The sequence below is a fragment of the Vulpes lagopus genome, chromosome 2, assembly GCF_018345385.1.
Source record: "Vulpes lagopus strain Blue_001 chromosome 2, ASM1834538v1, whole genome shotgun sequence".
NCBI classification, from domain to species: Eukaryota; Metazoa; Chordata; class Mammalia; order Carnivora; family Canidae; genus Vulpes; species Vulpes lagopus.
The window spans coordinates 61,087,996-61,112,580 of record NC_054825.1 but is presented as its reverse complement, the minus strand read 5'-3'; the positions used below and the strand labels follow the sequence as shown (position 1 = coordinate 61,112,580).

Genomic DNA, 24,585 nt, shown 5'->3' with positions numbered 1-24,585 from the left:
TCAGAACATATTCCCTGTAGATAAGGGGGAACTACTGTAAAATGTAATGTCCATGCTTTACTTTTTTTTTTTCTTGGAGATTCAGGGCATCACAATAAACATCACTAACTTGTGCTACCTCCTCAGCATCTAAGACCTACAGTATTTAGATCCCCTGCTGGGGATCTGGGCTCTGGAGACTCTGAATCTCAGCTTTATCACTCACTGGCTTTGTGATCTTCAGCAACTTCATTAACCTCTCTGTGCTTCAGTTTCTTCATCTGTGGAACGAGGATAATAATAGGACTATTTTGTAAGAATTTAATTATGTGATACATATAAGTGCTTAAAATAGTGGTCAGCCCATAGTGTTCAGTAACAGCTATCTTTATTAAGGTCTGTTTCCCCCTGTAATAAATGCCTCCTGACCACCGTATTGATTCCACCTTTTATTCATTTATACTAATTCTCCTTGCTCCCACCTTCAGCCAGATATCTTTCATCATAGTAATCAGAATGCGTTCCTAGAATAACCACTTCCCCTTCCAATGCTGTTTCTAATTGACAAAGCACCTGGGAACCAAATAATCAAGCTTCTTAGAACTGCACATTGGGGATCCCTGGGTGGCTCAGCGGCTCAGCGGCTCAGCACCTGCCTTAGGCCCAGGGTGCGATCCTGCAGTCTCAGGATCGAGTCCCATGTCGGGCTCCTGGCATGGAGCCTGCTTCTCCTTCCTCCTGTGTCTCTGCCTCTCTCTCTCTCTATGTCTATCATAAATAAATAAATCTTTAAAAAAATTTTTTTAAAAACTGCACATAAAATGGAGGAAAGTGGGCACCAAGGAATGTTCTGAAAGTCTCTCTGTGAGAGAGAGCAACAAGTTTCAATATTTGAACCATCTATCTGACTACTCAGAACCGTTTTGGGCTTACTTCCTAACTATCAACTGTAGGTCAGTAAGCTGGGTGATACTTAGGGTGACCAACCATCCCAGTTTATCCAGGACTGTTTTTGTTTTAGCACTGACAGTCTTGCATCCCTGAAAACCTCAGTCCCAGCCCTGAGAACCTTCCTGAGCTTGTTTCATCATCTGTAAAATAAAGGGTAATATCTACTTTGAAAGTCTGTTGAGGATTAAATGAGAGAATGTTTGTATACAACCTGACAAATAGTAAGCACCAAGTGGTAGCTCTAGCTACTGTTCTAGTTACAGTTACCAACTCTAATATCAGTGGCAAAATAAATTTTCTTAGATGCTTACCATGTAACTTGGTTATTTTCTTCCTGGCAAAAATAATTTGCCTTGTATACAATAGATATTAGGAGACTGAAATGTGTGCCTCTGTGAATTTCCTTCTGCCCTTGCCCTACACAGTTTTATTTCAGGTACTAAGACATATTAAAGATATTTAATATTTCAACATTGCTGACTTCTCCACTGGGCAAAAGCCTGGGAGGATCTAGCCATCTTTTGACACATGTATCTTTTTTTATACAATGGGAGACCTGGAGTATTTATGTCAGTAGCTGCTTCCAAACCTTGGACCAATCAGCATGCCACCTCACAAAGAAGGACATCAGGCATCATACCTGACATTCTTTTTTGTTCTCCTAACATCCCCACCTGGTGCCCAAAGCCTGTGAGCACAGGAAATACTGGAAAACCACAGAACCTCAAAAACGTTGAGGAGCACCCAGTCTAACCATTGCGGATGGAGCCAGGACTAGATTTCTCCAAACTGGCCTGATGCCCACTGGCAGCAGAATCACCTGGAGTACTTGATGAAAAGTCCTGGGTTCTATCCAGGCTTCTGAATTAGGATCTCTGAGAGAGAGGCTAGGGAATTTGCATTTATAACAAGCTTCCCAGGGGATTCCTGGTTAGCTATAAGAAGGTTTGAGAGCAGCTGTTCTAGGGAGACAACAGATAGCAAAACATACAATTACAGTTGGTCAAATGACCTGTAAAGAAGACCATATTTGACCTCTACCAGCCTCCTATTTCAAATCTGTAAAATAAGGATACTAATACTCACCTAGCAGGATGGTGGTAAGAATTAAATGAGGTAAATAATAGCCTTGAACACGGTTTCTCACACATAGGTGCTCAATAAGTATTAATCCTGCCCCCTCCTTCCTTATGTATTGCATTCTAATGAAAATTTATAACAACAGGTCCCTTTTTTGAATAAATGTCACCAAAGAAAGCAGATGGCTAGCCTAAGTTGAGCCTTAATGTTAGTAAGTCATGGACTAAAAGGCGGAGGCCAACAGCTTTAACCAATGATTGAATTGCAAAATGTCCCTATGGACAGAGCTTCTCAAACTTGTGTATGCATCAGAATTTTCTGGATGGTTTTAAAATACATACTGTGGGTCCTACCTCCAGAGTTTCAGATTCACTACTTCTGGGCTGAGAATCTGCATTTCTAGCAAGTTCCATATGTGGTTGCTGGTCGGCCCCAGAACCACACTGATTATCACTCTGCAGCCCCAGAATCCAAAATCTAATTGATCTGACACTTTGTAATAAAAAAGGGAAAACTATGCTATATGCATTTCCTGGTTAGTTCTATGTAAATAAAGAAAAAAGTAATAAACCAGCAATTTCCGAGGTGCTGCTGCCTCTGCCCTTGAGAATCTTTGTGGTCATGTTCTGTGAACAGTGCAGAGAGAAGGCTGGGAGATTTGAAGGCCATCTCCCTGCTCACCCTATGTGCAACCCTGAGTGAGACACTTGATCTCTCTGAGCCTCGGTTTACATATCTGGAAACAGGGGTGGGCTCAGTCACTGATTCCCAAAACTGGTCGTGCACCATTAACCATTTTGGCAGCATTTCAAAGAAAACATGGATTCCCCAGCCCTGACTGTAAACGAACAAATTAGGATCACCAAAGGAGAGAGAGAAAAATGTGTGGCTTTGTGTGGGTATGTTTTAATAAGTCTTCCTGTGTGATTTTCACAGGCAGCCAGTTGTGAGGAACCATTACCAGGGTGATCTTTCAGGCCTCTTCCAGCAGTTCAGCTCTCGGATCTTTTTGATTTCTAAGTCCCTATGCCCTGAGTCTGTGCTTACCGAGTAACTGTCTTCTTTTATATTTGCTCCCCATGGAGTTTTACTACAGTACATTAGTCCTCAAAGAAAAAAATCTAGGCTGCTTAACAGTTCCACTTCTCAGATATCAATAAACTAGCATTCTGGTTTTAGTTTAAAAAACAAAGTCCAAAGTAAGAGAAAATGGGAATCACATAAGACAAAATCTGCAAAGTAATCTTCTCTATCACCGACTGCTCATTTACTCTGTCACTAATTATTTTTTTTTTGAAGATTTATTTATTCATGATAGACAGAGAGAGAGAGAGAGAGAGAGGCAGAGACACAGGCAGAGGGAGAAGCAGGCTCCACACCAGGAGCCCGACGCGGGACTCGATCCCGGGACTCCAGGATCGCACCCTGGGCCAAAGGCAGGCGCCAAACCGCTGAGCCAACCAGGGATCCCCCCTCTGTCACTCATTATTAACTTAGCATCTGTCATGTGCATGTATGATTCTAGGGGTTAAGCACATAGCACTTCACAAAACACACAAAGTTCCTGCCCTCGTGGAGAGAACATGTTAGCACCAAGAGACAGACAATAAGTGAACATAAGGATAAAAATATTTCGAATAGTAATAAACACTGTGAAGACAACAACACAATAACAAGATAGTGAGTGACCAGCAGCTACTTTCAACAGTCACGAGGGTGAAAGCCATCACCCACTTCTTTGAGGGGGTGATATTTAAAATGAAATCTGAATGATGCCAAGGGACCAGCCAGGTAAGGATCTAGAGAAAAACACATCAAGGATGAGTTAAGGGCAAGTGCAAAGGCTTTGAGGAAAGAATGAGCTTGGCATCTCCTAGGAACAGAAAGGAAGGAGATGAGCCTGGAAGATGGAGGCACAGGGATGAGCTGAGATCATGGAGGTCAGGATGGCCCAGATCATGAGGACCCCAACAGACTACGGTCAGAACATTTGAATCTTGTACCAACTGCAATGGGAAATGGCAGAGGAATTTAAATCAGAAGAAGGATGTGATCTGATTTACATTTTTAAAAGATCACTGGCTTTGTGTGAGGAATGGGGTGTGGCAGAGGCAGTGGGAGGGGGCAAGAATAGGACCAGAAAAGCAGCAACATAGGGAAAAAATCATGGTGGCCTTTAACTGGCAGCTGGCACACGGAACATAGTGAGCACTCAGATCTTTCTGGATGGCTTTAACTTAGGTTAAAATCCTAATATACTGGGCAGCCTGGGTGGCTCAGCAGTTTAGCACCACCTTTGGCCTAGGGTGTGATCCTGGAAACCCAGGATCGAGTCCCATGTAAGGCTCCCTGCATGAAGCCTGCTTCTCCCTCAGTCTATGTCTCTGCCTCCCTCCCTCTCTCTCTGTGTGTGTGTGTGTTTCTTATGAACAAATAAATAAAATCTTTTTTAAAAAATCCTAATATACTTGTTTCACTTCCTGTAATATTTCAGAAAGGTCAAGGAAGAGACACTGGTTATTAAAGTTCCACCCAAAAGTCATTTCCTTCAAACAAAACAACACAACTTTGTCTTGCCCATGTTACACCTGGTTACAATTAAGAAATATTAGCATAGGGACATGGAGAGAACACAATGGAGAACCAGCAGACAGACTTGTTTTCTAGAACCTTCAATGTCATCAATTAACCATGTGGCACTGAACACAGTTCTAAACCTCTGAGGTAGAAGGCAGGCTGAACTACCTGGTTTCTACAGCCTACCAGCCCTTAAATTACATGATGCTGTAAGTATAGTAAATAAGGTTTCCTTAGCTGGGTGGCAAACGGGCTGATGACTTAGGGTAGGCAGTTTTTGTTGTTGACCTTTAAATCTTTCAGGGAGGCTCTAGATAAGCAGAAAACCAGTGTGAATGAAGAAATTGTCCATCTCAATATATCCTTGAGAAACTCTAAAGTCCAAGGCACCCCTGGCACAAGGGTATGGCTGCTGGGTGGAAATTTGGGGAGTAGATACTCCTGGCCAGCTGAAAGCTCATCGTGCATAGGTGCTGAGAGCACAGGTCTCTGAGGAATTTAGAGACCAAGACTTCAGTCACAATGCTCTCTGTGGGTTTCTGGCAGGCTTCCACTTATGCTGAATCACATGGCAGACTTCAGACAGGCTGTCACCACAGGGTCCATTTCTATCAAATGGTCCACCTGGCATTCCCATAAGGACCTACTCTATGTGACCTCGGAGGGCGATGGTTCTCAGTCCCAAATACCCAAGAGAATCCTTTGTGGGGACTTTAAAAACAATATCAATATCTATGCCCTCTTCTACATTTTATGACTTAAAATTACAGTAAGAGAGAGATGTGAAAGACAACAGTGGTAGAGTCAAGCTAAGTTAACTTTATCTGATGGAGAGAATGTGTAACTCAGGAAAATGCAGACAAGGGAGATTCAGTGATTTGTCTAAGGCAGAGTTTTTCACTCTCAGCACTGTTAAACTTTGGGCAAGATAATCCTCTGTCATGAGGGGCTGTCCTGTGCCTCTCTATCCACTAAATACCAGTAGTAACTCCTTGATTGTGACAACCAAAACAGTCTCCAGACATTGCCAAATGTCCCCAGGGAAGGAGGAGGTCAAAATCAGACCCAGGAACCACTGGCATGAAATCACATAATTATCAGCAATATTAGAGACTAAAACCCAGGCTACAAACTCCCTGCTAGGATGGCTCCCCCACATTCAAGCAGGAGCTCCAGAACAAGGGATGAGTCACTCCCTGAGGAAGCATCACAACTCAATTCATGGCTTTCTGTGCCTAAGCAGAGCAGAGCAATGGACACTTAACCTTGCCCCTGAACACGGAAGCCCAGTCAGGAATAGCCAGCAGCTTGTTTGGCCACATTGGTCTCCTGTATTTAACTAGAATAACACCTTATCTTTTCAAGGGCTGTAGACCTTTTTACTCATTCTTGGGGTCACTCCCTTGTAGTGGTGAGATTTATTATGAAAATTAATCATGCGTTGTAAGAAACAAAGAAATCCTGACTACCACCATAGGTTACATTTTAAGTTTTTGGGGTATCTCAAATGAACATTTAAGTCATAACCTATTTCTATGCATCTTATTCCTCCCTATATTACAGCTACTATAACCAGAATAAAAACACCTTATCATAAGGTTTAGTTAGTTGGCTGAGACCCTGTCTTTGCTTTTAATGATACAAATACACAGTAGATAAGTAACCAGTCATACCCAGATAAGAGTTGACCAGCCCCTCATGTGGTGGGATCAGGGCAGGATAGATAAACTGCAGTTAATAAGAACGAACAGATTTTTTAGTCTCTTGGCAACCAATTTTATTATTATGCTTTGATCTGGCAGCTGGTAAGGCTTTATATATGAATTAATCAACAAACCTATGAAAAAACAAGATTAGTGGCTCTGAAACATGGTATTCTAGTGACAGAGAAAGCATGTTCATTTTCAAGGCTGCTTTCTTAAATAGGTATAATTTTAAGATAATAATAAAATAACCCGGTGTTTTAAAAGAACACTTATCGATAGGGAAAGGTACCTGTATCTATATAATTTATTCATCCTTCCCATATCTCTTCCATATTTATTGTACCACAATGTGAGGGGATGGGGGATTTCATAGGAGTAGGCCACAAAGCAAGCAGGCTGTCAAGAAGACAATACTGGGTTGTTGTGGAATTATTGTCAGTAAATCCACGGTAATCAAGGCATCTTATAATAAAAACTTAAAAGGGATAAAAATGTTAACACTACCTCAAAAGGAATAAAAACACATTGAATGACAGGATTTCTGGCATCATCACAGGGAATACAACCAAATGGTGGCTTTTGACAGTCCTTTGGCTCTCAGAGAAAAGTCAAGCGTGTCTCATGAGAGTGGCTTTGCCTGCCACATTTGGATCTGCGGACTGGAAGGACAGTATGATAAGGGAGTGATCATAGGATGGTGACAACAGAAGTGATTTAGAGTGGAAATTATTGAATCACTATATTGTGCACCTGAAACTAATATAACATATAACACTGTATGTTAACCCTATTAGAATTAAAAAAAAAAAATAGAAGTGACTAACGGTCAACATAAATATATATATATGTATATATATAAAACATAAATATAGATATATAGATATAGATATCTTATGGGAAGGCATTATGCAATAGACAATCCACTGTGCCTGGAATTCCAGTCCTGGCTCTGTCACTGACTCTGTGATCCTACAAAGTGACTTAGAGTCTGTGGAGATGAATTTCCTTAACTATAAAAGACTAAAATAAAACTAAATCTTCTTCAACTTCCTTTTATTTCTTATACTCCTTGAGTTTACAAGTCAATCCTCTCTGTCCTTAAAGTTTTTTTTTTAAGTAATCTCTACATGCAATGTGGGGCTTGAACCCTCAACCCTGAGATCAACAGTCACATGCACCACTGACTGAGCCAGCCAGGCACCACTTGTCTATCCTTAAGATGGACACATGTGCAGTCACCCAAATAAGACACAGCTCAGTCATTCTTTGGACATTATCATGATCAATTCATTTCCTATTCATAAACAGGGGTTTACCAAACTAGAACTGCCAGATTAAGTACAGATACTCAGATACTGAGCCAGATACTCAGTTAAATTTACATTGCATAAAAACAACAAATAGTTTCTTCATGTAAGTATTTATGGAACATACTTATAGTAAGAAGTTATTCATTGTTTATCCAAAATGCAAATTATTTTTTTTTTACCTGCTAAATGTAGCACCCTACTTCTGACCCCACATTAAAAGTTTGATTTTTAAGAAACAAAAGTCTGATTCCATATATGTGGGTAGTTCTAAGATGGCTGGGGCCCTAAATGGGAGGCTTTCTCAAGGGTAGCATATACAGAGGCAATAAACAAACAAATAAGTGAAAACAGAAAACAGAAAATAACTTTCAGTTTTCCTCTTGAGTAAGTGAGGCATCAAATTTTAGTTAACAGTAGGTAAGATATGAGTAGACCTCACTCATACAAAACAAAGAATGTGGTGAGCCTTCTGTGCTGCTTGACCACACAGGAGGCCAACCAAACTGGATACTCACTGCTCCACATCTCACCCTCCGGACATAAAGTTAATTACAAACCCTTTATCTCATCCTCCAACTCAGTGCTCCTGTCTGCTTCCAAAGTAATCAGCTTAAGGGAAACCAGATCATAAACTTAAACTTCCTGACCAAGAGGCAGAGGAATAAATGTGGTCTAAACAAAAACTGCACAAGGCATGAACAGCAAAAGCAGTGAAAGGGAAAAATTACTCTCTTCAGAAGATAATCTTGTTTTGATAAAACCATACAATCTTGCTTTTCAGGGGCTCACACTATTTTTTGTTAATTTTAGCTTTATTTAAGTATAATTGACATATAAAATTGCAAGATATTGAAAGTGCACTCATGATAATTTGATGGACATTTACATTGTGAAAGGATTCCCACCCACCCACCTAGTTAGCTAGGAGCTCAGACTTTAAATATGCAAGCTCTTTTATTTTCAGGAGGTTTCAAACATATAATTTACTAGGGAAAAAAATATATATATGTCCCATGTATATGTAAAAACAATCCTTTTCCATATTTTGCAGTGAAGATACAGATAGGACAGACACATTCCAAGATAAGTTTAAATAATAATGGATGGCAGATTCAAGTTTTAAATAACTTATAAGATCAATTTCTGTACTCTCTAGGCTGATTAATTCCATTTTCACTGAGAAAGGGCAGCAGGAAATCCTACTCAACTGTAGCCAATACTGCTCTATCAGAAGCGGCAGGACAAGATGGACTAAAATAAGATATTTATAGCTGTTGGCTGAGAAAAATTAAATGTATGGACTATAAGTTTTCAATTATAAAAATAAATCCAGGTTTATTCATTAACTTATTGGCATGCTCAGCAAGAGCTTATCAAACATATAAGACTCAAAAAATAAAAAAATGAGGGCACCTGGGTGGCTCAGTGGTTGAGTGTCTGCCTTCAGCTTAGGTTGTGATCCTGGGGTGCTGGGATGAAGCTCTGCATCAGGTTCCCCATGGGACCCTGATTCTCCCTCCACCTATGTCTCTGCTTCTCTCTCCCTGTGTCTCCCATGAATAAATGAATAAAATCTTTAAAAAAAAAACTCAAAAAGTGAGCTGAAGTCATGCTCTTCCTCCAGGATAATATCCTCCAGGATATTACAACCTAGCCATAAGACATAGAAGGCAACATATGCATAAACGGTTGATGTTGATAGTCTAAAGCAGTTATGTAATTAAATGCCAAAATGTGTGTCCGGAGTTGCAATTTCAGTTAGAAGCCAAAGAGAGATTAATTGTAGTGCAAAATATTCATCAAGAAATGAATTTCCATTTTCTTGAACTGGAATTCAGCACAAGCAGCAGTATCACTGGAGGCAGGCCCCAAATGCCCCCACACATTCCGCCCAGGCTCCTCACTGCCACCGTGGGAAGAACCCAAAGCCTTTACCTTTCCAAGGAGGCTAAAGCCATTGTCTTGGGAGAATAAGAGGACAGAATAGAACAGACATAGGAGATGTTAGTGTAACTATGGACATTGCTTCTCTTATGTGAAGTGTGAAGGATCAGAGAGAAAGCAACAGTAGAGTGATCCTCATTTCTCAGCTCTCATTCCCTTTTCAATCTTTCTACACATATTTTTTAGAGCTTATTACGTGCCAGAAACCATTCTAGGTGCTATGTACCCCATAGGGAACAAGACAAATTTCTGACCTTCGTGAAGTCTATTCTACCAGTGGGAGACAATAGCGGCGCGCGCGCGCGCGTGTGTGTGTGTGATGACAGTTACTGCTATAGATACTCCAAAGAAAAGAAAAACAAGGCAAGGTTAGAGAGCAAAAAATGGTGGGTGGGGTGAGGGATGTTATTTTAGATGGGATGGTTCAAGAAAGCCCCTCTAAAGAAATGACTTTTGACTTGAATGAAACAAATGAGAAGAACATTTGAGGAAGACATTTGAAGGAAGAACATTCCAGGCAGAGGAAACAGTAAATGCAAAGGTCTTAAGGTGTAGGGTGAAGTGGAGTAGACAAAGGGAGAATGATGGAAGACGAAGCCACATACCACATAAGGGGTTTGTAGGCCATGATGAGGACTTTTTCTTCTGAGATAAAAAACTCTTGGAGAGTTGTGAACAGAGGAGTGAGTGGCATAATGAGCTCTGGCTGCTGCGTTGACAGTAGACTGTAGAGTGGTGAGGGCAGAAGCAGGGTGGCTCTGCGGGGGGCTTTTGAAGTAATTTCAGTGAGAGAAAACGATAGGATCTTGGTAGAAGCAGTGGAAATGGTGAGATGGTTTTTATCCTATATAGATTATATTTTTTTCAAAGTAGAACCATTGAGACTTGCTGAAGAATTAGATGTGGGAATGAGAAAAAGAAAAGAATCAGGGGTCACTCCAGAGTGTTTAGTCTGAGAATCTAGAAGAGTAAAATTGCCATTAACTGAAATGGGAAAGATTAAGTGAAAAGCAAATTTGGAAGGGGGAAATCAAGAGTCTGGTTCCCAGAGATTGTTGCCCACTCTCAAACCCTTACATCTGTTCTAAAACCAGAGCAACAGAAATTGAGAAACTGATCTTAAATTTCATATGAAAATTCAAGAGACCCAGGATAGCCAGAACCATTTCAAAAAAAAAAAAAAAAAAGAGCAAAATGGGAGGACTCACACTTCCTACTCTCAAAACCTACTACATAACTACAATAATAAAGACACTATGATACCTGCATAAGGACAGACAAATAGATGAATGGAGTAGAATTAAGAGAATAGAAATGAATCCTTACAAGTTAAGAAAGAAAGGTTAGGAGAAAGGAAAGAAGGTGGGAAGGTAGGAAGAAAGCCTGAGATAGCTAAATGAGTTTTCCTCAGGCATGAAAATAAAATAAATTCATGATTAAAAAAAAAGAAAGAGAAAGAAAGAAAGAAAGAAAGAAAGAAAGAAAGAAAGAAAGAAAGAAAGAAGAAAGTAGGAATGAAAACCGACATTATTTTATGTCGGAAAAAAATGATCTTCAGTCAGAATCTTTCAGTACTTTATTAACCTTTCTTAATCTCTAACCATCTGTAGAACCCTGTTTTCCAGATTGTTTTGTCCGTAAAGCAAGTTTTTAGGAAGGCAAAAAGGGGGCGGGGGGGGGGGGTAGGAACAATGGATCACGAATAAATTAAATCAGCAATTATTACAGAAAACTTCTAATTGGTAACACTACTCCCCCCTCCCAACACCCCAGTGAAGAGCCCACCTTAACGGGATAATCCATGGAATAAGAAAAAAAAAAAAAAAAAACATCTGTTAGCCCCCAGAGGTAAGGAAGAGGACCCTGGGGCAGAGCACTGTGAAGCCGTGTGGCCCAGGTGGCCAGCAGGAGCCAAAAAGCTGCGGAAAAAAAAAAAAAAAAAGTCGGGGGCTCACAAGATTTGCTTCATTTCAGGCCTGACTCTGCTTCATTAACTGGTGAGCTACTGGGCCAAAGACAAGGATTCGGCAACGGTTATCTAAGCTGTCCCCACATCAGCGCTGCCCGCAGACAAGACCCAACCAATGCCGGCTGCCAGGCTGCGGTCCCTGCCCGCCCGACAGCCGACAGCCGGGAGGGCCCCCTCGCGCCGGCCAGCGGGCTGTCCAGAGCCTCATCAACAGGGGTGCAAAGGCGTTAAGTAATTAAGCTGGAAACAGGAGGGAGGAGAGAACTGTGGGGCAGAGCAGGGGTCTGGGAGCTTCCCGGGACCGGCCTCCCCCCCGCCCCCCCCGGGGACCCTGGCACCTGGCCGTCCCCCGAGGCCCCCGCCGCAACCTGGAGCTGCAACTAAGCAGCGCCCGCCCAGGCTGCCCCGACCCCCGCGCCGAGGGCCGGCGGGAGGCAAAGCCGCTGTGGGGCGGGCTCGCAGCCTCGGGGTCTGGCCCCAGGAGCCGCCCCGCCGTGGCCCGGGGGGAGCCGGAACCCGCCGGCCGCCGGGGTCGCGCGGCGCCTCCCACACCTCGCGCCGCCGCGGGGCTCACCTGGCCGCACCTCGAGGTCTCCCCGCCGCGGGCCTGCGCGCGCCGCGTCCACCGGGCGGCCCTTTTTGGGTCCTTGGCGGGTATTTTCCGTCTGGCCCCACATCACTTCCCGTAAAGGAGAGCGAGGTGGGGGCGGGACCTCCTGCCACCTCGGGGAGCACCCCCGCCCCACGCCGCCCGCGCGCTAGGCGGGCGCCCCCTCGCGCGCCGCTCCCGGTTCCGCCGCACCCGCCGCGGGGCCCCCCTGGGAGCCCCGGAACGGCTCCCGCACGCGTGGTTGGCCGCTACCGGGGCTCCACCGGCCTTCCCTGGAAAGCGTGAAACCTTGAGGGAGAGAGACTTGTCTTCGTGTTGAGACGCAGGGGGACATTTACAAACCTCCAGGATCCGTGAGCTGCGGGGGTGTGGCTTCGGGACTCGCGCCAAATGTCCTCCCCCAAAAGCCATGTTCTAAAGGTGTCTTCCAGGGCATCCGATCGGCGTCCCCACTGGCCTAGGGGTCCTGGGCAGCAGCGGCAAAGCCGGCGCCACCCAGGGTTCCTGAGGCCCAGGGGGCTCCTGCGCCAGGTGCTCCCTGGTCCAGCTCCCCAGGGGCCACCTCCGTGCCGAACGTCCGGCTCTGCCACTGTCCATCCCGCCTCGCCAGCTCCTCCTTCGGATCCGGCTGGGGCCTGGCCTTGCCGGGGCAAGGGAAAGCTCTGGGGTTCTTGGAAATGACAGGAAGGAGAAAAAGTAAAATTCTGGCAGGAAAAAAATAATGCATTTCTGAGAAGGAAATGACAAACGACGTCTCTGCTTGTACAGTCTAGTTCGGATTATAAAATCACTCTAAATTTCTAAAAGAGAGCAAATCGTTAAAAAAAAAAAAAAAAAAAGGCAAAGTACAGCACCCTAGAGAATAGCAGCTGTAAGGTGAAAACTGCGAGCCTTTGCTGCCTCCCAGCGGCCTCCTTCTCTTAGCGCTGACGAGTGTGTGCGCTTGCTTGGATCTGCAGCTGTGAAGGTGGTTCAGGCCACCCCGGGGTTACCACTCAGAGGCAACCAAATTTCTCCTCCAGTGGCGTCGGGGTGTGGACAGTGGCCTTAATTCTGCGGACTCCCAGGCAAAGCACCTCTGAACCAAATAATTCCACATCAAAGCAGAGCAAAATGATTGAAAATCGAATCCAGCTTCTCTTACCACCTGTTCCATCTCACTGATCTGTGTCTACTTCCACCACAAATCTCAGCTGTCCCAGGTCCACCTACCCAACCCCATCATACTCCAGTCTGCAGCTACTCACAGTTTATACTACAATTAGCTTTTCAAATATATGTCCAATTTACAAAATCACTTATAGGATAAATTATATCAAATTGTGAAATATTGAATATGCATTCAATGTAATATTTAAAGGGAAATATAACAGAGTAATGTCAGAGTGAGAGATAACAAGTTTCATCAGGGTGATAGTGTCAAGGGATGTTCCCCAGCTAAGAAAGGCCAAAAGACTGTTGTTGGTAGTGGCTAAGATAGGAAAAGTAGCCCCATGTTCATGTGTAAAGGAGCAGTTCTGGGAGTTACTGATCAGCTAACAACTGAGGTAGCAACAATGCATCAACTGCTAATGGCTAATATGCTAGGAGGAGAGACTTCCCCTTCAATGTTCCCCACTCCTGAAGCCAAGCAGGGCTGTAACAGGAATTTAGCAAGAAGGAGATAAAAAAAAAAAATAGACAACGGTAATGTGGCCGATTCATTTCCCTTTCATTCACGGAGTCCAATTTAGGTGCTAGAGATGTAAGATGTAATAGTGAACAAGGCAAATTGGCCCCTGTCGTCAGTAGCTTGATAGATCAACAAGTAAGTAGTTAATTCCAATGTGGTGAGATAAGATCCTTCATAAAGGAAGAGTGTTACTGGAACACAAGTGACACCAAATCAAGACTTCCCAGAGAGAGTGACATCTAAATTAAGAAGTTGTGAACAAGGCAGGAAGATGAAGGAAAGGAGAGCAGAGGAAAGACCTGGAGGCAAAAGAGAGCATCAGGTATTAAAACAACTGAAAGAAGTTCAGAAAAGCTGAAAAACCGAGTAGAAGGAATCAGAGGAGAAACTGGAGGAAGAGCAGAGGCTGGATTTTGAAGAACCTGGAATGATTATAATTTATTTACCATTTACTATGAGTCAGCCAATATGCTAAGGAGTTTGCATATATCCCCTCATATACTTCTCACAATTGCCCTCTGAAATAAGGACTATTTCTGTCTCTAAATTACAGATAAAGTGAGCCTTAAAGCAATGAAGCAACCTGACCAAGTTTATATAGCTGTAAGTGGCACAGTCAGGACTAGAACATGAAACTCATTTTCAAATGGCTACAAGGTTACGAATGGGTTTCAGAGGCCAATTAGCATGCTGAAATCCAAGTAAGGTATAATAGTAATCTGGTTTAAGAACATGACCATCAGGATGAAGATGAATAAACAGATTTGAGATACTTAGGAGAGTAAATCAAGAAGACATGATTGTAGGTGGTGAAGGAATGGGAGAAATCCATGAAAATGCCTGTTTCTGGTTTGGGCAACTAGGAACCATTGAGCAAAAGGAAGAGAGTCCTGTTGCAACAGGGTAAAATAGGCCATAATGAACAAGTGTAGGACATTTTAACTTGACATATCAGCATTGAGAGAACATACAAGTGAGACTGTTCAGTGTGCAATTGAATAAACTGATCCGAGGCACAGAAGACATGAATGGAAGTTATTGCCCAAGGGGTACTCAAAGACATGAAAGTCAATGAGCTAGTCTAGAAAATGTACTAAGAGGGCAAAGAGGAGGCTTGAAACAAAACCCAAAGTCTGAGAAAAGAGTGTCCAGGGAAGTAGGAAGAAAACAAAGAGAAAAAGTTATTAGAAAAACTAAATATGTTTAATATATCTTATACCAATTCAAAAACCCTCTGTCTACCACTTCTTACTCTAGTCACAGAACTGGTCACAGTATCTCTGTTGCTATATTTAGCAGTAAAAGGGTATCATGTGGGCAACTTACCTTCAAAGGGTTTAGAAAAAAAAATAATGTGTGTGTTCATGTGTGAATACACATATATGGAGAGAGATTAAAGCAAATTTAGTAAAATGACAACATTTGCGGAATCTGGGTAACAGGTATACAAAAATTTTTTGTGCAATTTTTGCACCTTTTCTCTAAATGTGGCATTATTTCACAATAGTTTTTTTTTAAACAAAAAAGAACTTTTAGAAGTCTCTTAAGGAAATCCCATTGGATCAAGTCTAGTGGCCCACTTAAAATCCATCATTTTCTTGGCTTTCTCTCCCACTTTTTTTTTTTTTTTTTTTTTTTTTTTTTTAAATTTTTTATTTCTTGGCTTTCTCTCCCACTTTTTTACTCCTACTATCTGCTCTCTTCATCTTAGAGTTAGAATGGATTTGTGATGAAATTGGAGAAACTACCACCTGATTTTTCCATGGAAGGCACTGATGACACTCCTTTCAGGATGACATTGGTGAGGAGGCCACTGACACGTTTGAAAAGTTCAGTGGTGGTTGCTCTTTATGGGTGGAGATTGACAGTTGAAGATGCTGCTGCAACAGGTCTCCCTAGCATAAACTAGAAATAAAAGAATCCCCACTCACTTAAGCTAAAGGCATTCCCTGTCCCCAGCACTGGTCCCAGGCCTTGCTAAAGCCTGCAGGTAAGTGCACTCCACACAGGGGGTGCCTCTGGATCACTTGGCTCTCGTGGCCAAAAGGGCTTGTGTTCCTGGGAACTACAGGATTGTAACAACTGGAAGTCATTTCAGGGCAAGCTACTATCCTGAGGGCACTGCACAGACAACCAACCAAAACATGCCCCCAGTCTGCCTGTAAATAAGGCCCATTTATTTGTTTCACAGCTTTAAACTGATGGACAAACTCTAGGTTTATCAGATATCTCAGACTACAGAGGCACTACTAGGAACATAGCCAGGGAAACACCATCTTTGCACCCTCCCTAGGCTTCATCACAGCTAACTGGTACTTCCCAGAAAGTAGTTTATACACTCATCTGAAGTCCCAATTCTTACAATTCTAACCGAGGGGACACCTCTGTATCTCCTGGTCTAGGGGTCAGCAGGGTCTACAATTGTGCATCCAAAGGATTATATATATTCACATAATTTAAAAGTTCTGCTTAAGGATCTGGCTTCCAATTAGCCTGAACCCAGGTATTGACTGAGATCACAGGTCTTAGCACATCATCAACAGTTGGGACCCATTAAGAATAAATCAGTCTACTTAGAAAATCACAAAGGTTTCAAAGACGAAAAAGAGGTAGAGCAAGGTTGAACAATAAAGTTCATCTCCTACAAAAGACTAGTCCTTCAAGACTGGGAGAGGTAGCTGTTTTGCATTATACTTAGAAACAAATATGGAGAGTCAAGTCAATTGGAAACAGAAAAATATGTTCCAAAAAAAGAACAAGACAAAACCTCAGAAAAAGACTTTAATGAGATGCAAAAAAGTAATCTACCTGATAGCGTTCAAAATAATGGGCATAAAGATGCTCTCCAAACTCAGAAGAATGGATAAATATGTGAGAACTTCAACAAAGAGGAAGAAAATATAAGAAAGAACTAAACAGAAATCACAGAGCTGAAGGACATAACCGAAAAATACACAGTAGGGGTTCAACAATAGACTAGATGAAGCAGAAAAAAGAATCAGTAACCAGGAAGACAGCAGTAGAACTCACTCAAACAGAGCAGCAAAAAGAAAAAAAATTAAAAAAGAGAAGATAGTTTAAGAGACTTATAGAACAACATTAGGCAGAGTAAGATTAGTAATGCAGGGTAAGAGAGGAAAAAGGCAGAAAATTTATTTGAAGAAATAATGGCTAAAAATTTCCCTAACCTGGGGAAAGAAACAGACATCCAGGTACAGGAAGCATGGAGAACTCCAAACAAGATAAATCCAAGTGATCCACATCAAGACACATTATAATTAAAGTGTCAAAAGTTAAAGAGAGCATCTTAAAAGCACCAGAGAAGAACAACTTCTTCTATACAGGGGGCCCCTTAAGACTACTGGCAGATTTTTCAACAGAAACTTGCAGGCCAGAAGAGAGGGGCATAATATATTCAAAGTAAACAGAAGAAAAAAAACCTTCCAACCAGTCATACTCTACCTAGCAAAGCTATCATTCAAAACTGGAGAGAGAAAGATGTTTTCCATACAAGCAAGCATTAAAGGAGTTCATCACTACTAAATCACCTTTACAAGAAATGTTAAAGGGACTTATTTAAGCAAAAAAGAATATGCACTAATATCAGCAAGAAAATATAAAAGTAAAGATCTTACTGGTGAAGACAAATATATAGTAAAGTTAGGAGAATAACCACTTATAAAGCTAGTATTAAGGTTAAAAGACAAAAGTAGCAAACATAACCACGACTACAATAATTAGTTAACAAATACATAAAATAAAAAGATGTAAAATATGACATCAAAAACATAAACCATGGTGGGGGAATAAAAATGTAGAAGATTTATAATGTGTCAAAAGCTTAAGTTGCTGTTGACTTAAAAAATACTGCTATATACACAGGCTGTTATATATGAACTTCATGGTAACCGCAAAGGAAAAACCTACTATTGATAACACAAAAGATAATGAGAAAAAAAACCTAAACATAATACTAAAGAAATTAATCAAACCACAGGGAAAAAAGCAAGAGAAGTAGAAAGGGACAGAAATACAAAAACAGCTGGAAAACAAAACAGCAATAAGTACCTACTTACCAATAATTACTTAAAATGTAAATGGACTAAATCCTCCTATCAAAAGACATAGAGTGAAAAAAAAAAAAGACATAGAGCAGCTAAATGGGTTAAAAAAAACAAAAACAAAAACAAACAAACAAAAAAAACAAGACTCATCTATATACTGCCTAAAAGAGAATCTCTTCAGAAGTAATGACGCATAGCCTGAAAGGGAAAAGATGGAAACAAATATTCCATGTAAATGAAATGAAAATAAAAAAAAGCTGGTGTAGCTGGTATACAGACTTTAAAACAAAGACTATAAAAGACAAAGAAGGGCATTACATAATGAAAAGGCAAGTCAATCAAAAAAGAGGATATAAAAATTATAAATATTTATGCATCCAACATAGGAGCACCTATATATAAAGCAAATATTAACAGACATAAGTGGAGATATTGCCTGCAATACAATAATAATGGTGGACTTTAACACACCAGTTTCCTCAATCATCCAGACAGAAAATCAAAACGAAAATATTGGCTTTAAACAACACATTAGATCAGATGGACTTAATAGAAAAATACGTAACATTCAATCCAAAAGCAGCAGAATACACATGCTTCTCAAGTGCATATAAAACATTCTCCAGGACAGATCACATGTTAGGCCACAAAACAAAAAGACCAAAATCATATATATCAAGCATCTTTTTGATCACAATGGCATGAAACTAAAAAGTGATGACAAGAAGAAAACTGAAAAAATCATAAAATGTAGATTAAACAACATGCTACTGAACAATCAATGGGTCAACAAAGAAATCAAAGAGGAAATCAGAAAATACCTTGAGACAAATGAAATGTAAATATAACAATTCAAAATCCACAGGATGCAGCAAAAGATGTTTTAGTAGGGAAGTTCATAGCAATACATGCTTACCTCAAGAAACAAGGAAAATCTCAAACTAACTTTACATCTAAAGGAACTAGAAAAAGAATAAATAAAGCCCAAAGTTAGTAGACGGAAGGAAGGAAGAAAGATCACAGAAATAAATGAAATATAAACTAAAAATAAAATTAAAAAGTCAATGAAACTGGCTCTTTGGAAGGATAAAAAAAAATTGACAAACCTTTAGCTAGACTCACCAAAATGAGAAGGCTCAAATAAGTAAAACTAAAAATGAAATAAAAATTATAACTGATACCACAGAAATACAAAGGATAATAAGAGACCTCTATGAATAATTGTTTGCTAATGAACTAGACAACATAGAAGAAATGGGTAAACCCTTAGAAACATACAATCTTCCAAGACTGAATCATGAAAAATAGAAAATTGGAATAGACAAATTGTCAGTAAGGAAATTGAATCAGTAATCACAAACCTTCCAAAAAACAAAACCCCAGGACCAGATGACTTCATTGGTGAATTCTACAAAATATTTAAAGATTTAATATCTATCCTTCTCAAATTTTTCCAAAAAGAAAACCAAACAAAAAACTGAAGAGGAGGGAATGCTTCTAAAATCACTTTACAAGGCCCACATTACCACCCTAATTCCAAAACCAGATAAGGATGCCAGAAAAAAGAAAATTACAGGTCAATATCCCTGATGAATATAGTTACAAAAATTCTCAGTGAAATATTAGCAAAACAAATTCAACAATACATTAAAACTATCATACACTATGACTATTGACCTTATAGGAAGAACCCTGACTTAGGTTGCTGTAACAGAATACCATAAAATGGGTGGCTTAAACCACAAATATTTCCCACAGTTCTGAAGGCTGTGAAGTCCAAAATCAAGGTGCTGGTGGATTTGGTGCCTGGCAAGAAGGCCCTTTTCCCATTTGTACCTTCTTATTATATACTAACATGGCAAAGAGGATGATCATCTCTCCTGTATCTCTTCTTAAGAGGGCACTAATTCCATTCCTGAGGGCTCCACACTCCTACCTTAATTACCTCCCAAAGGTCCCACCTCCAAATACCATCACATTGGAGGTTAGGGATTCAATAAACGAATTTTGCCAGGGACTCTAGGGAGGGGGGCACACTTAGTCCCTACCAAATATTTATTTTAGAAAGAACCAACTCAAAGCCTCTTAATCTGCTTTTCCTAAGGCAGTAAATTGGAAGCAATTTAGTCAAAGAATTTCAGACATTAATGCTGCCTTCAAAGATTTGAAGGATGTGCCAGAGGGTCTCTATATACCCCATTCAAATCATCTCTTTGGGCCTTACAAAAATTAGATGGAAAAAGCCTCTAGAGATGGATGGATGGTAATAGTTACACAATGTGAATGTACTTTTTTTTTCTAAAAAAAAGATTTTATTTATTCATGAGAGACCGAGAGAGAGAGAGAGAGAGAGAGAGGCAGAGAGACACAGGCAGAGGGAGAAGCAGGCTCCATGCAGGGAGCCCCACATGGGACTCGATCCTGGGTCTCCAGGATCAGGCCCTGGGCCGAAGGTGGCGCCAAACCACTGAGCCACCTGGGCTGCCTGTGAATGTGTTTAATGCCACTGAATTCTACACTTAAAAACTAAAAAAATGAATTTCATGCTATGTAATTTTTACCACACACAGAAAACAAACTAGATGGATTATGACAGAAAACAATGGACTATCTCAATTGTAGCTATTCTGTATACAGCATCCTTTTTCTTTCTTGAAGACAGCTTTTTTGAGATATAATTCTCAAAGACTAAAGTCCACTATTTTAAAGTGTACAGTTCAGGGATCATCGGGGATGTTGGCTTATAACATTTTTTTTTGTGTGTGGTATCCTCATCTGGTTTTGGCATTAGGGTAATGCTAGCCTTGTAAAAGGAGTTTGAAAGTGTACAATACAATAAATTGACAAGGTTGTCACTGACCACCACTATCTAGTTCCAAAACATTTTCACCTTAAAAAGAAACCCCATATCCTAGCAGCCACTAATCTACATTTTCTGCATTTGCCTTTTTCAGACATGTCATATAAATGGCCTCTTGTGCCCAGCTTCTTTCATATTTTCAAAGGTTATTCATGTTGTAGCATGTCACTATTTCATTAATTATGGCTGAGTAATATTCTATCACGTGTTATAATTTGTTATGAATTGACAGACGTTTGTTATTTCCACTTTTTTAAGCTATTATAAGGATGCTATGAACAATCATACACAAATTTTTGTATGGATGTTTTCACTTCCTTTGGACATATACCTAGAAGTAAAATTACTGAGCCGTATGGTAATGCTGTTTAACTTTTTGAGTAACTGCCAAACTGTTCCACAGCAAATGCACTGTTTTATATCCCACCAGTGACGTGTGTATCAGGGTTTCAATTTTTCCATATTCTTGCTGATGCTTGTTATTCCATCTTGTTTGTAGTCATCTAAGTTTATGAAGTGGTATCTCATTGTGACCTTGATATAAATGGCTGCAATATCTTTATCAAACAAAAAAAATTAACTCATTCTCTGCCACTAAACTGACCAATGCATCATTCTCAAAAGGAGGATCAAAATCAGTTCAATTTAACTTTATGTTAGATAGGGTTATCATTCCTTGTTTCCTGGTCTCAATCCTATATTTGCCACATCCCAGAAAGGGGATGTTCCCTAAACCTGGGTCCCACAACAAACAGACTACTGCAACAGAATCCCAGTCTAGCTGTAGTCAAGCAAAGCTAAGCCTGTCACGTGGTAAATACTTGGTACATGAATTAAAATTTTAATGTATACTTTCATGTGCATAGAAGAAAAAGTCAGGACCCTCGGTGGCTCGGTGGTTGAGCATCTGCCGTGCAGCTCAGGTCGTGATCCTAGGGTCCTGGGATCAAGTCCCACATCAGGCTCCCTGCATGGAGCCTGCTTCTCCCTCTGCCTATGTCTCTGCCTCTGTGTCTCTCATGAATAAATACAATCTTTAAAAAAAAGTCTCAAAAGCTCACACTAAACTGTTGAATGTGCTGATTAAATAAATGTATATAATAATTTCAACCTCTTTGTTCATTCCTGTAGTTTGAATTTTTTAATGTACATATACTACTTTAATAATTTTTTTTCTTCATTCTTTTAAAAATTACCTATGCTGGCCTCTATTCAACATAGCTTACATGAAGTTATAATAAATTTACTTTTTAAGAAATCAATAATAAAAATGAGTTGATTTAAATAAAGCATCTTGTACATGTGATTACACTGATAGCTGTCTTTGAAAATACAAGTTTAAGATTAGAATAAAAGGTAATGAACAGTTCCTACCAATTTCAATAACACTATATGAAAAATACCTTCATAACAAATTAATTCCACCCTTACCATTATTAATGCAAATTCATTTAGGTTACCAAACAGATCTGTGTCATTTTTGCCATCTTATATATCATCTATTTTCTCTAAAACTTCAACTTGCTCTGAAATACATCATTTTTCAATTTACTCCACCATTTTGCCTGGGGCTGAAAAACTGCTCAAGTATATTAAACTGGGCTAATTGTAGGCTATTTGAGGAGCATTCTGCCCAAAATGGTTAACTTTATTTACTTCATCTATAACCAGTACTATAAACACCATTCCTAGCTATTTTATAAACAGAGTCTGGTCACCTCTTGCTCCCGCATTCCTAGAAAAAGAAAACCTCAACTAGGAAACAAAATATTCCTTAAGACATCCGTTTTAGTTTAAAAAAAAGTAACAAATAAAAGTAAACATTAAAATTGACAGCGCTTGTTTTAAAATCATTACATGATTTATTTGTGTTTAAAACATATTTGAGAAGTTTTCATTAGATTATTTATAGTCAATGTATAATTTCAATAGAACATTAAACAATTACAGTTCAACTCCATGTAGTATTAACTTTTCTTCTCTTCTGATTCTTGTGCCAATTTCAACTTTTCTTTTAATTCCATCTGATCTCGGTAGTACTGTTCAAATATTGGTTGATAAATATACATCCCTCCAGCAATTCCAAGGATGCTAGCAAAAAGCAGTTGTGGAAGAGTCAATCTCCCAAACATTTTTCAACAAATGCCATACAATGCTTTCCCCACACAGTGGTTTGAAAAATTAGTCCACATCCAGGAAAATATCTTCAGGTCTGTGTACAAAGAAAATGAAAAACAAAGCAATACCTTAGCACACATCCTTTAAAAGATTCCATATCACTACTTTCTTTCAGAGTGAGTAGTATTTTCATCATAATTTTCATAATATGCAAATATCACTTGGTTTAACTAAAATAGGAATATAAATAAATAGGAAGCATGACAAATGAGGGTTAGGGCATGGTGTAAGACAAAGCTAAGTCCCATTACAGAATGTTCTCAATGGTTTGAAGTGGGTAATTCTTAAAATGGCAATGAGGCTGGGAAGAGTCATACTCTACACCTTTATGTACCATTATAAAACTAACCACTACAAGAAACAGCTCCCCACAAAAGTTGAAAGTGACTGCCAATCCAATCTGGAAGTAGAAGAAAGAGAATTGTTACTTTTCACTATTAGCCTTTTGGGTTGTTTTGTTTTGTTTACTACTTCATGTTTTTTTTGCCAATATGCATGATTAAAAATTTTCACAACAGGCTAAAAGATTTGGAGTTCACTCTGATGCTTTAGAAGGTACAAGTAGTCATCAAACATACACATGTAAATAACTGGCCATCCACTTTTTTTATAAAAATAAAAAGATCTGGGCAGCCCGGGTGGCTCAGCGGTTTAGTGCCGCCTTCGGTCCAGGGTGTGATCCTCGAGACCGCGGATCGAGTCCCACGTCGGGCTCCCTGCATGGAGCCTGCTTCTCCTTCTGCCTGGTTTTGTGCCTCTCTCTCTGTGTCTCTCATAAATAAATAAATAAAATCTTAAAAAAAAAAAAAAAGATTTGACAGATTTTACTTTGAACGACTGAGAAGTAAAGATTCCATTATTTCTCAGAAAATTATAGTTGTGAGCATCATAGTCTCTGGAGAAAACAGATGTTTATGAAAGAGGAAAACAGAGCGACGGATTTACACGTTTTCTTAACCTTTCACCGTCTTCTAGGCCTCCGAAGTTACAAAAATCCCTAGTGGCAGAACTAGTACCAGAAACTAGGTTGTCCTTAACATCGCTAAAATGTAATATAAATTAATCTGGGAAAGAAATGCCCGTTTGCTCCTGGGCTCTTGCAGTTAACTAGATAAACGGCAGTTTACCAAGCATGCTATGGTTCATTGCCTGAGTGTAAAAAAAAAAAAAAAAGGGGGGGGGTAGGGGAGCCATTTTCAAGTCAGCTCCTTGGAAGATAAACCACAGGAAACAGGAAACCCTTGGCCACTAGTTTGCTAAGTGACCCTGACCCAGTCATTTAACTTTGCCGAAGCTCATTTTCCACATCTGTGCAAAAGGCTGAATCATCCCTAGGCCGCCTACCTCGTCCGACAGTTGTCAGTGAGATGCTACACCAACACGTTTACAATGATCATCACTATTCTTATTACCACTGAGGCACCACGGACCGTCGAGCGGCCGCTTCGCGTCGCTGACCAGCCTCCCAGCCTAGCGGCGCTCCGGCTCCTTCCAGCGGTTTCCAGAAGAGAAGCTCGGGCGCAGAGACAACGAAGCCAAAGGCGGGCAGCAGTGTCACGAGGACGATAAACCGCAGGCAAAGCGCGGGCCAGCCCGTGGCAAACAAAGCCGCCGCACTGAGCGGCGGACGCCAACCTCGGAGGTTCTTGTGCCAGGGCGCTGCCGTTTCCCAGCCACCCCCGCGC

General features: G+C 40.5%; 2 protein-coding genes across 8 annotated transcripts in view; both read right to left on the bottom strand.

The window, feature by feature from the left end:
* The window catches only part of RAB27A (RAB27A, member RAS oncogene family), a 72,579-nt gene extending 59,861 nt beyond the window's left edge, over positions 1-12,718 (bottom strand). The window contains exon 1 of one of the 6 annotated variants that reach the window (XM_041744392.1): positions 12,469-12,718. The gene's annotated coding sequence lies outside the window, so the exon portion shown is untranslated. Of the gene's footprint in view, positions 1-12,090; positions 12,408-12,468 lie in introns of those variants that run through there. The other 5 variants (XM_041744389.1, XM_041744393.1, XM_041744386.1 and 2 more) reach the window with 5 other exon arrangements.
* A 9,843-nt stretch (positions 12,719-22,561) lies between these two features.
* PIGBOS1 (PIGB opposite strand 1) lies at positions 22,562-24,567 on the bottom strand. 2 transcript variants are annotated; one of them, XM_041738955.1, is made up of 2 exons: positions 24,245-24,567; positions 22,562-22,934 (listed from the first exon to the last, which is right to left on the bottom strand). In XM_041738955.1, the coding sequence occupies exon 2, from the start codon at positions 22,852-22,854 to the stop codon at positions 22,690-22,692; it is 165 nt and encodes a 54-aa protein (XP_041594889.1). In that variant the 5' UTR covers positions 22,855-22,934; positions 24,245-24,567; the 3' UTR covers positions 22,562-22,689. The 2 variants fall into 2 exon arrangements, with proteins under 2 accessions (XP_041594889.1, XP_041594896.1); XM_041738962.1 differs by lacking the exon at positions 24,245-24,567 and adding an exon at positions 23,479-23,628.
* Between the last annotated feature and the right edge of the window lie 18 nt (positions 24,568-24,585).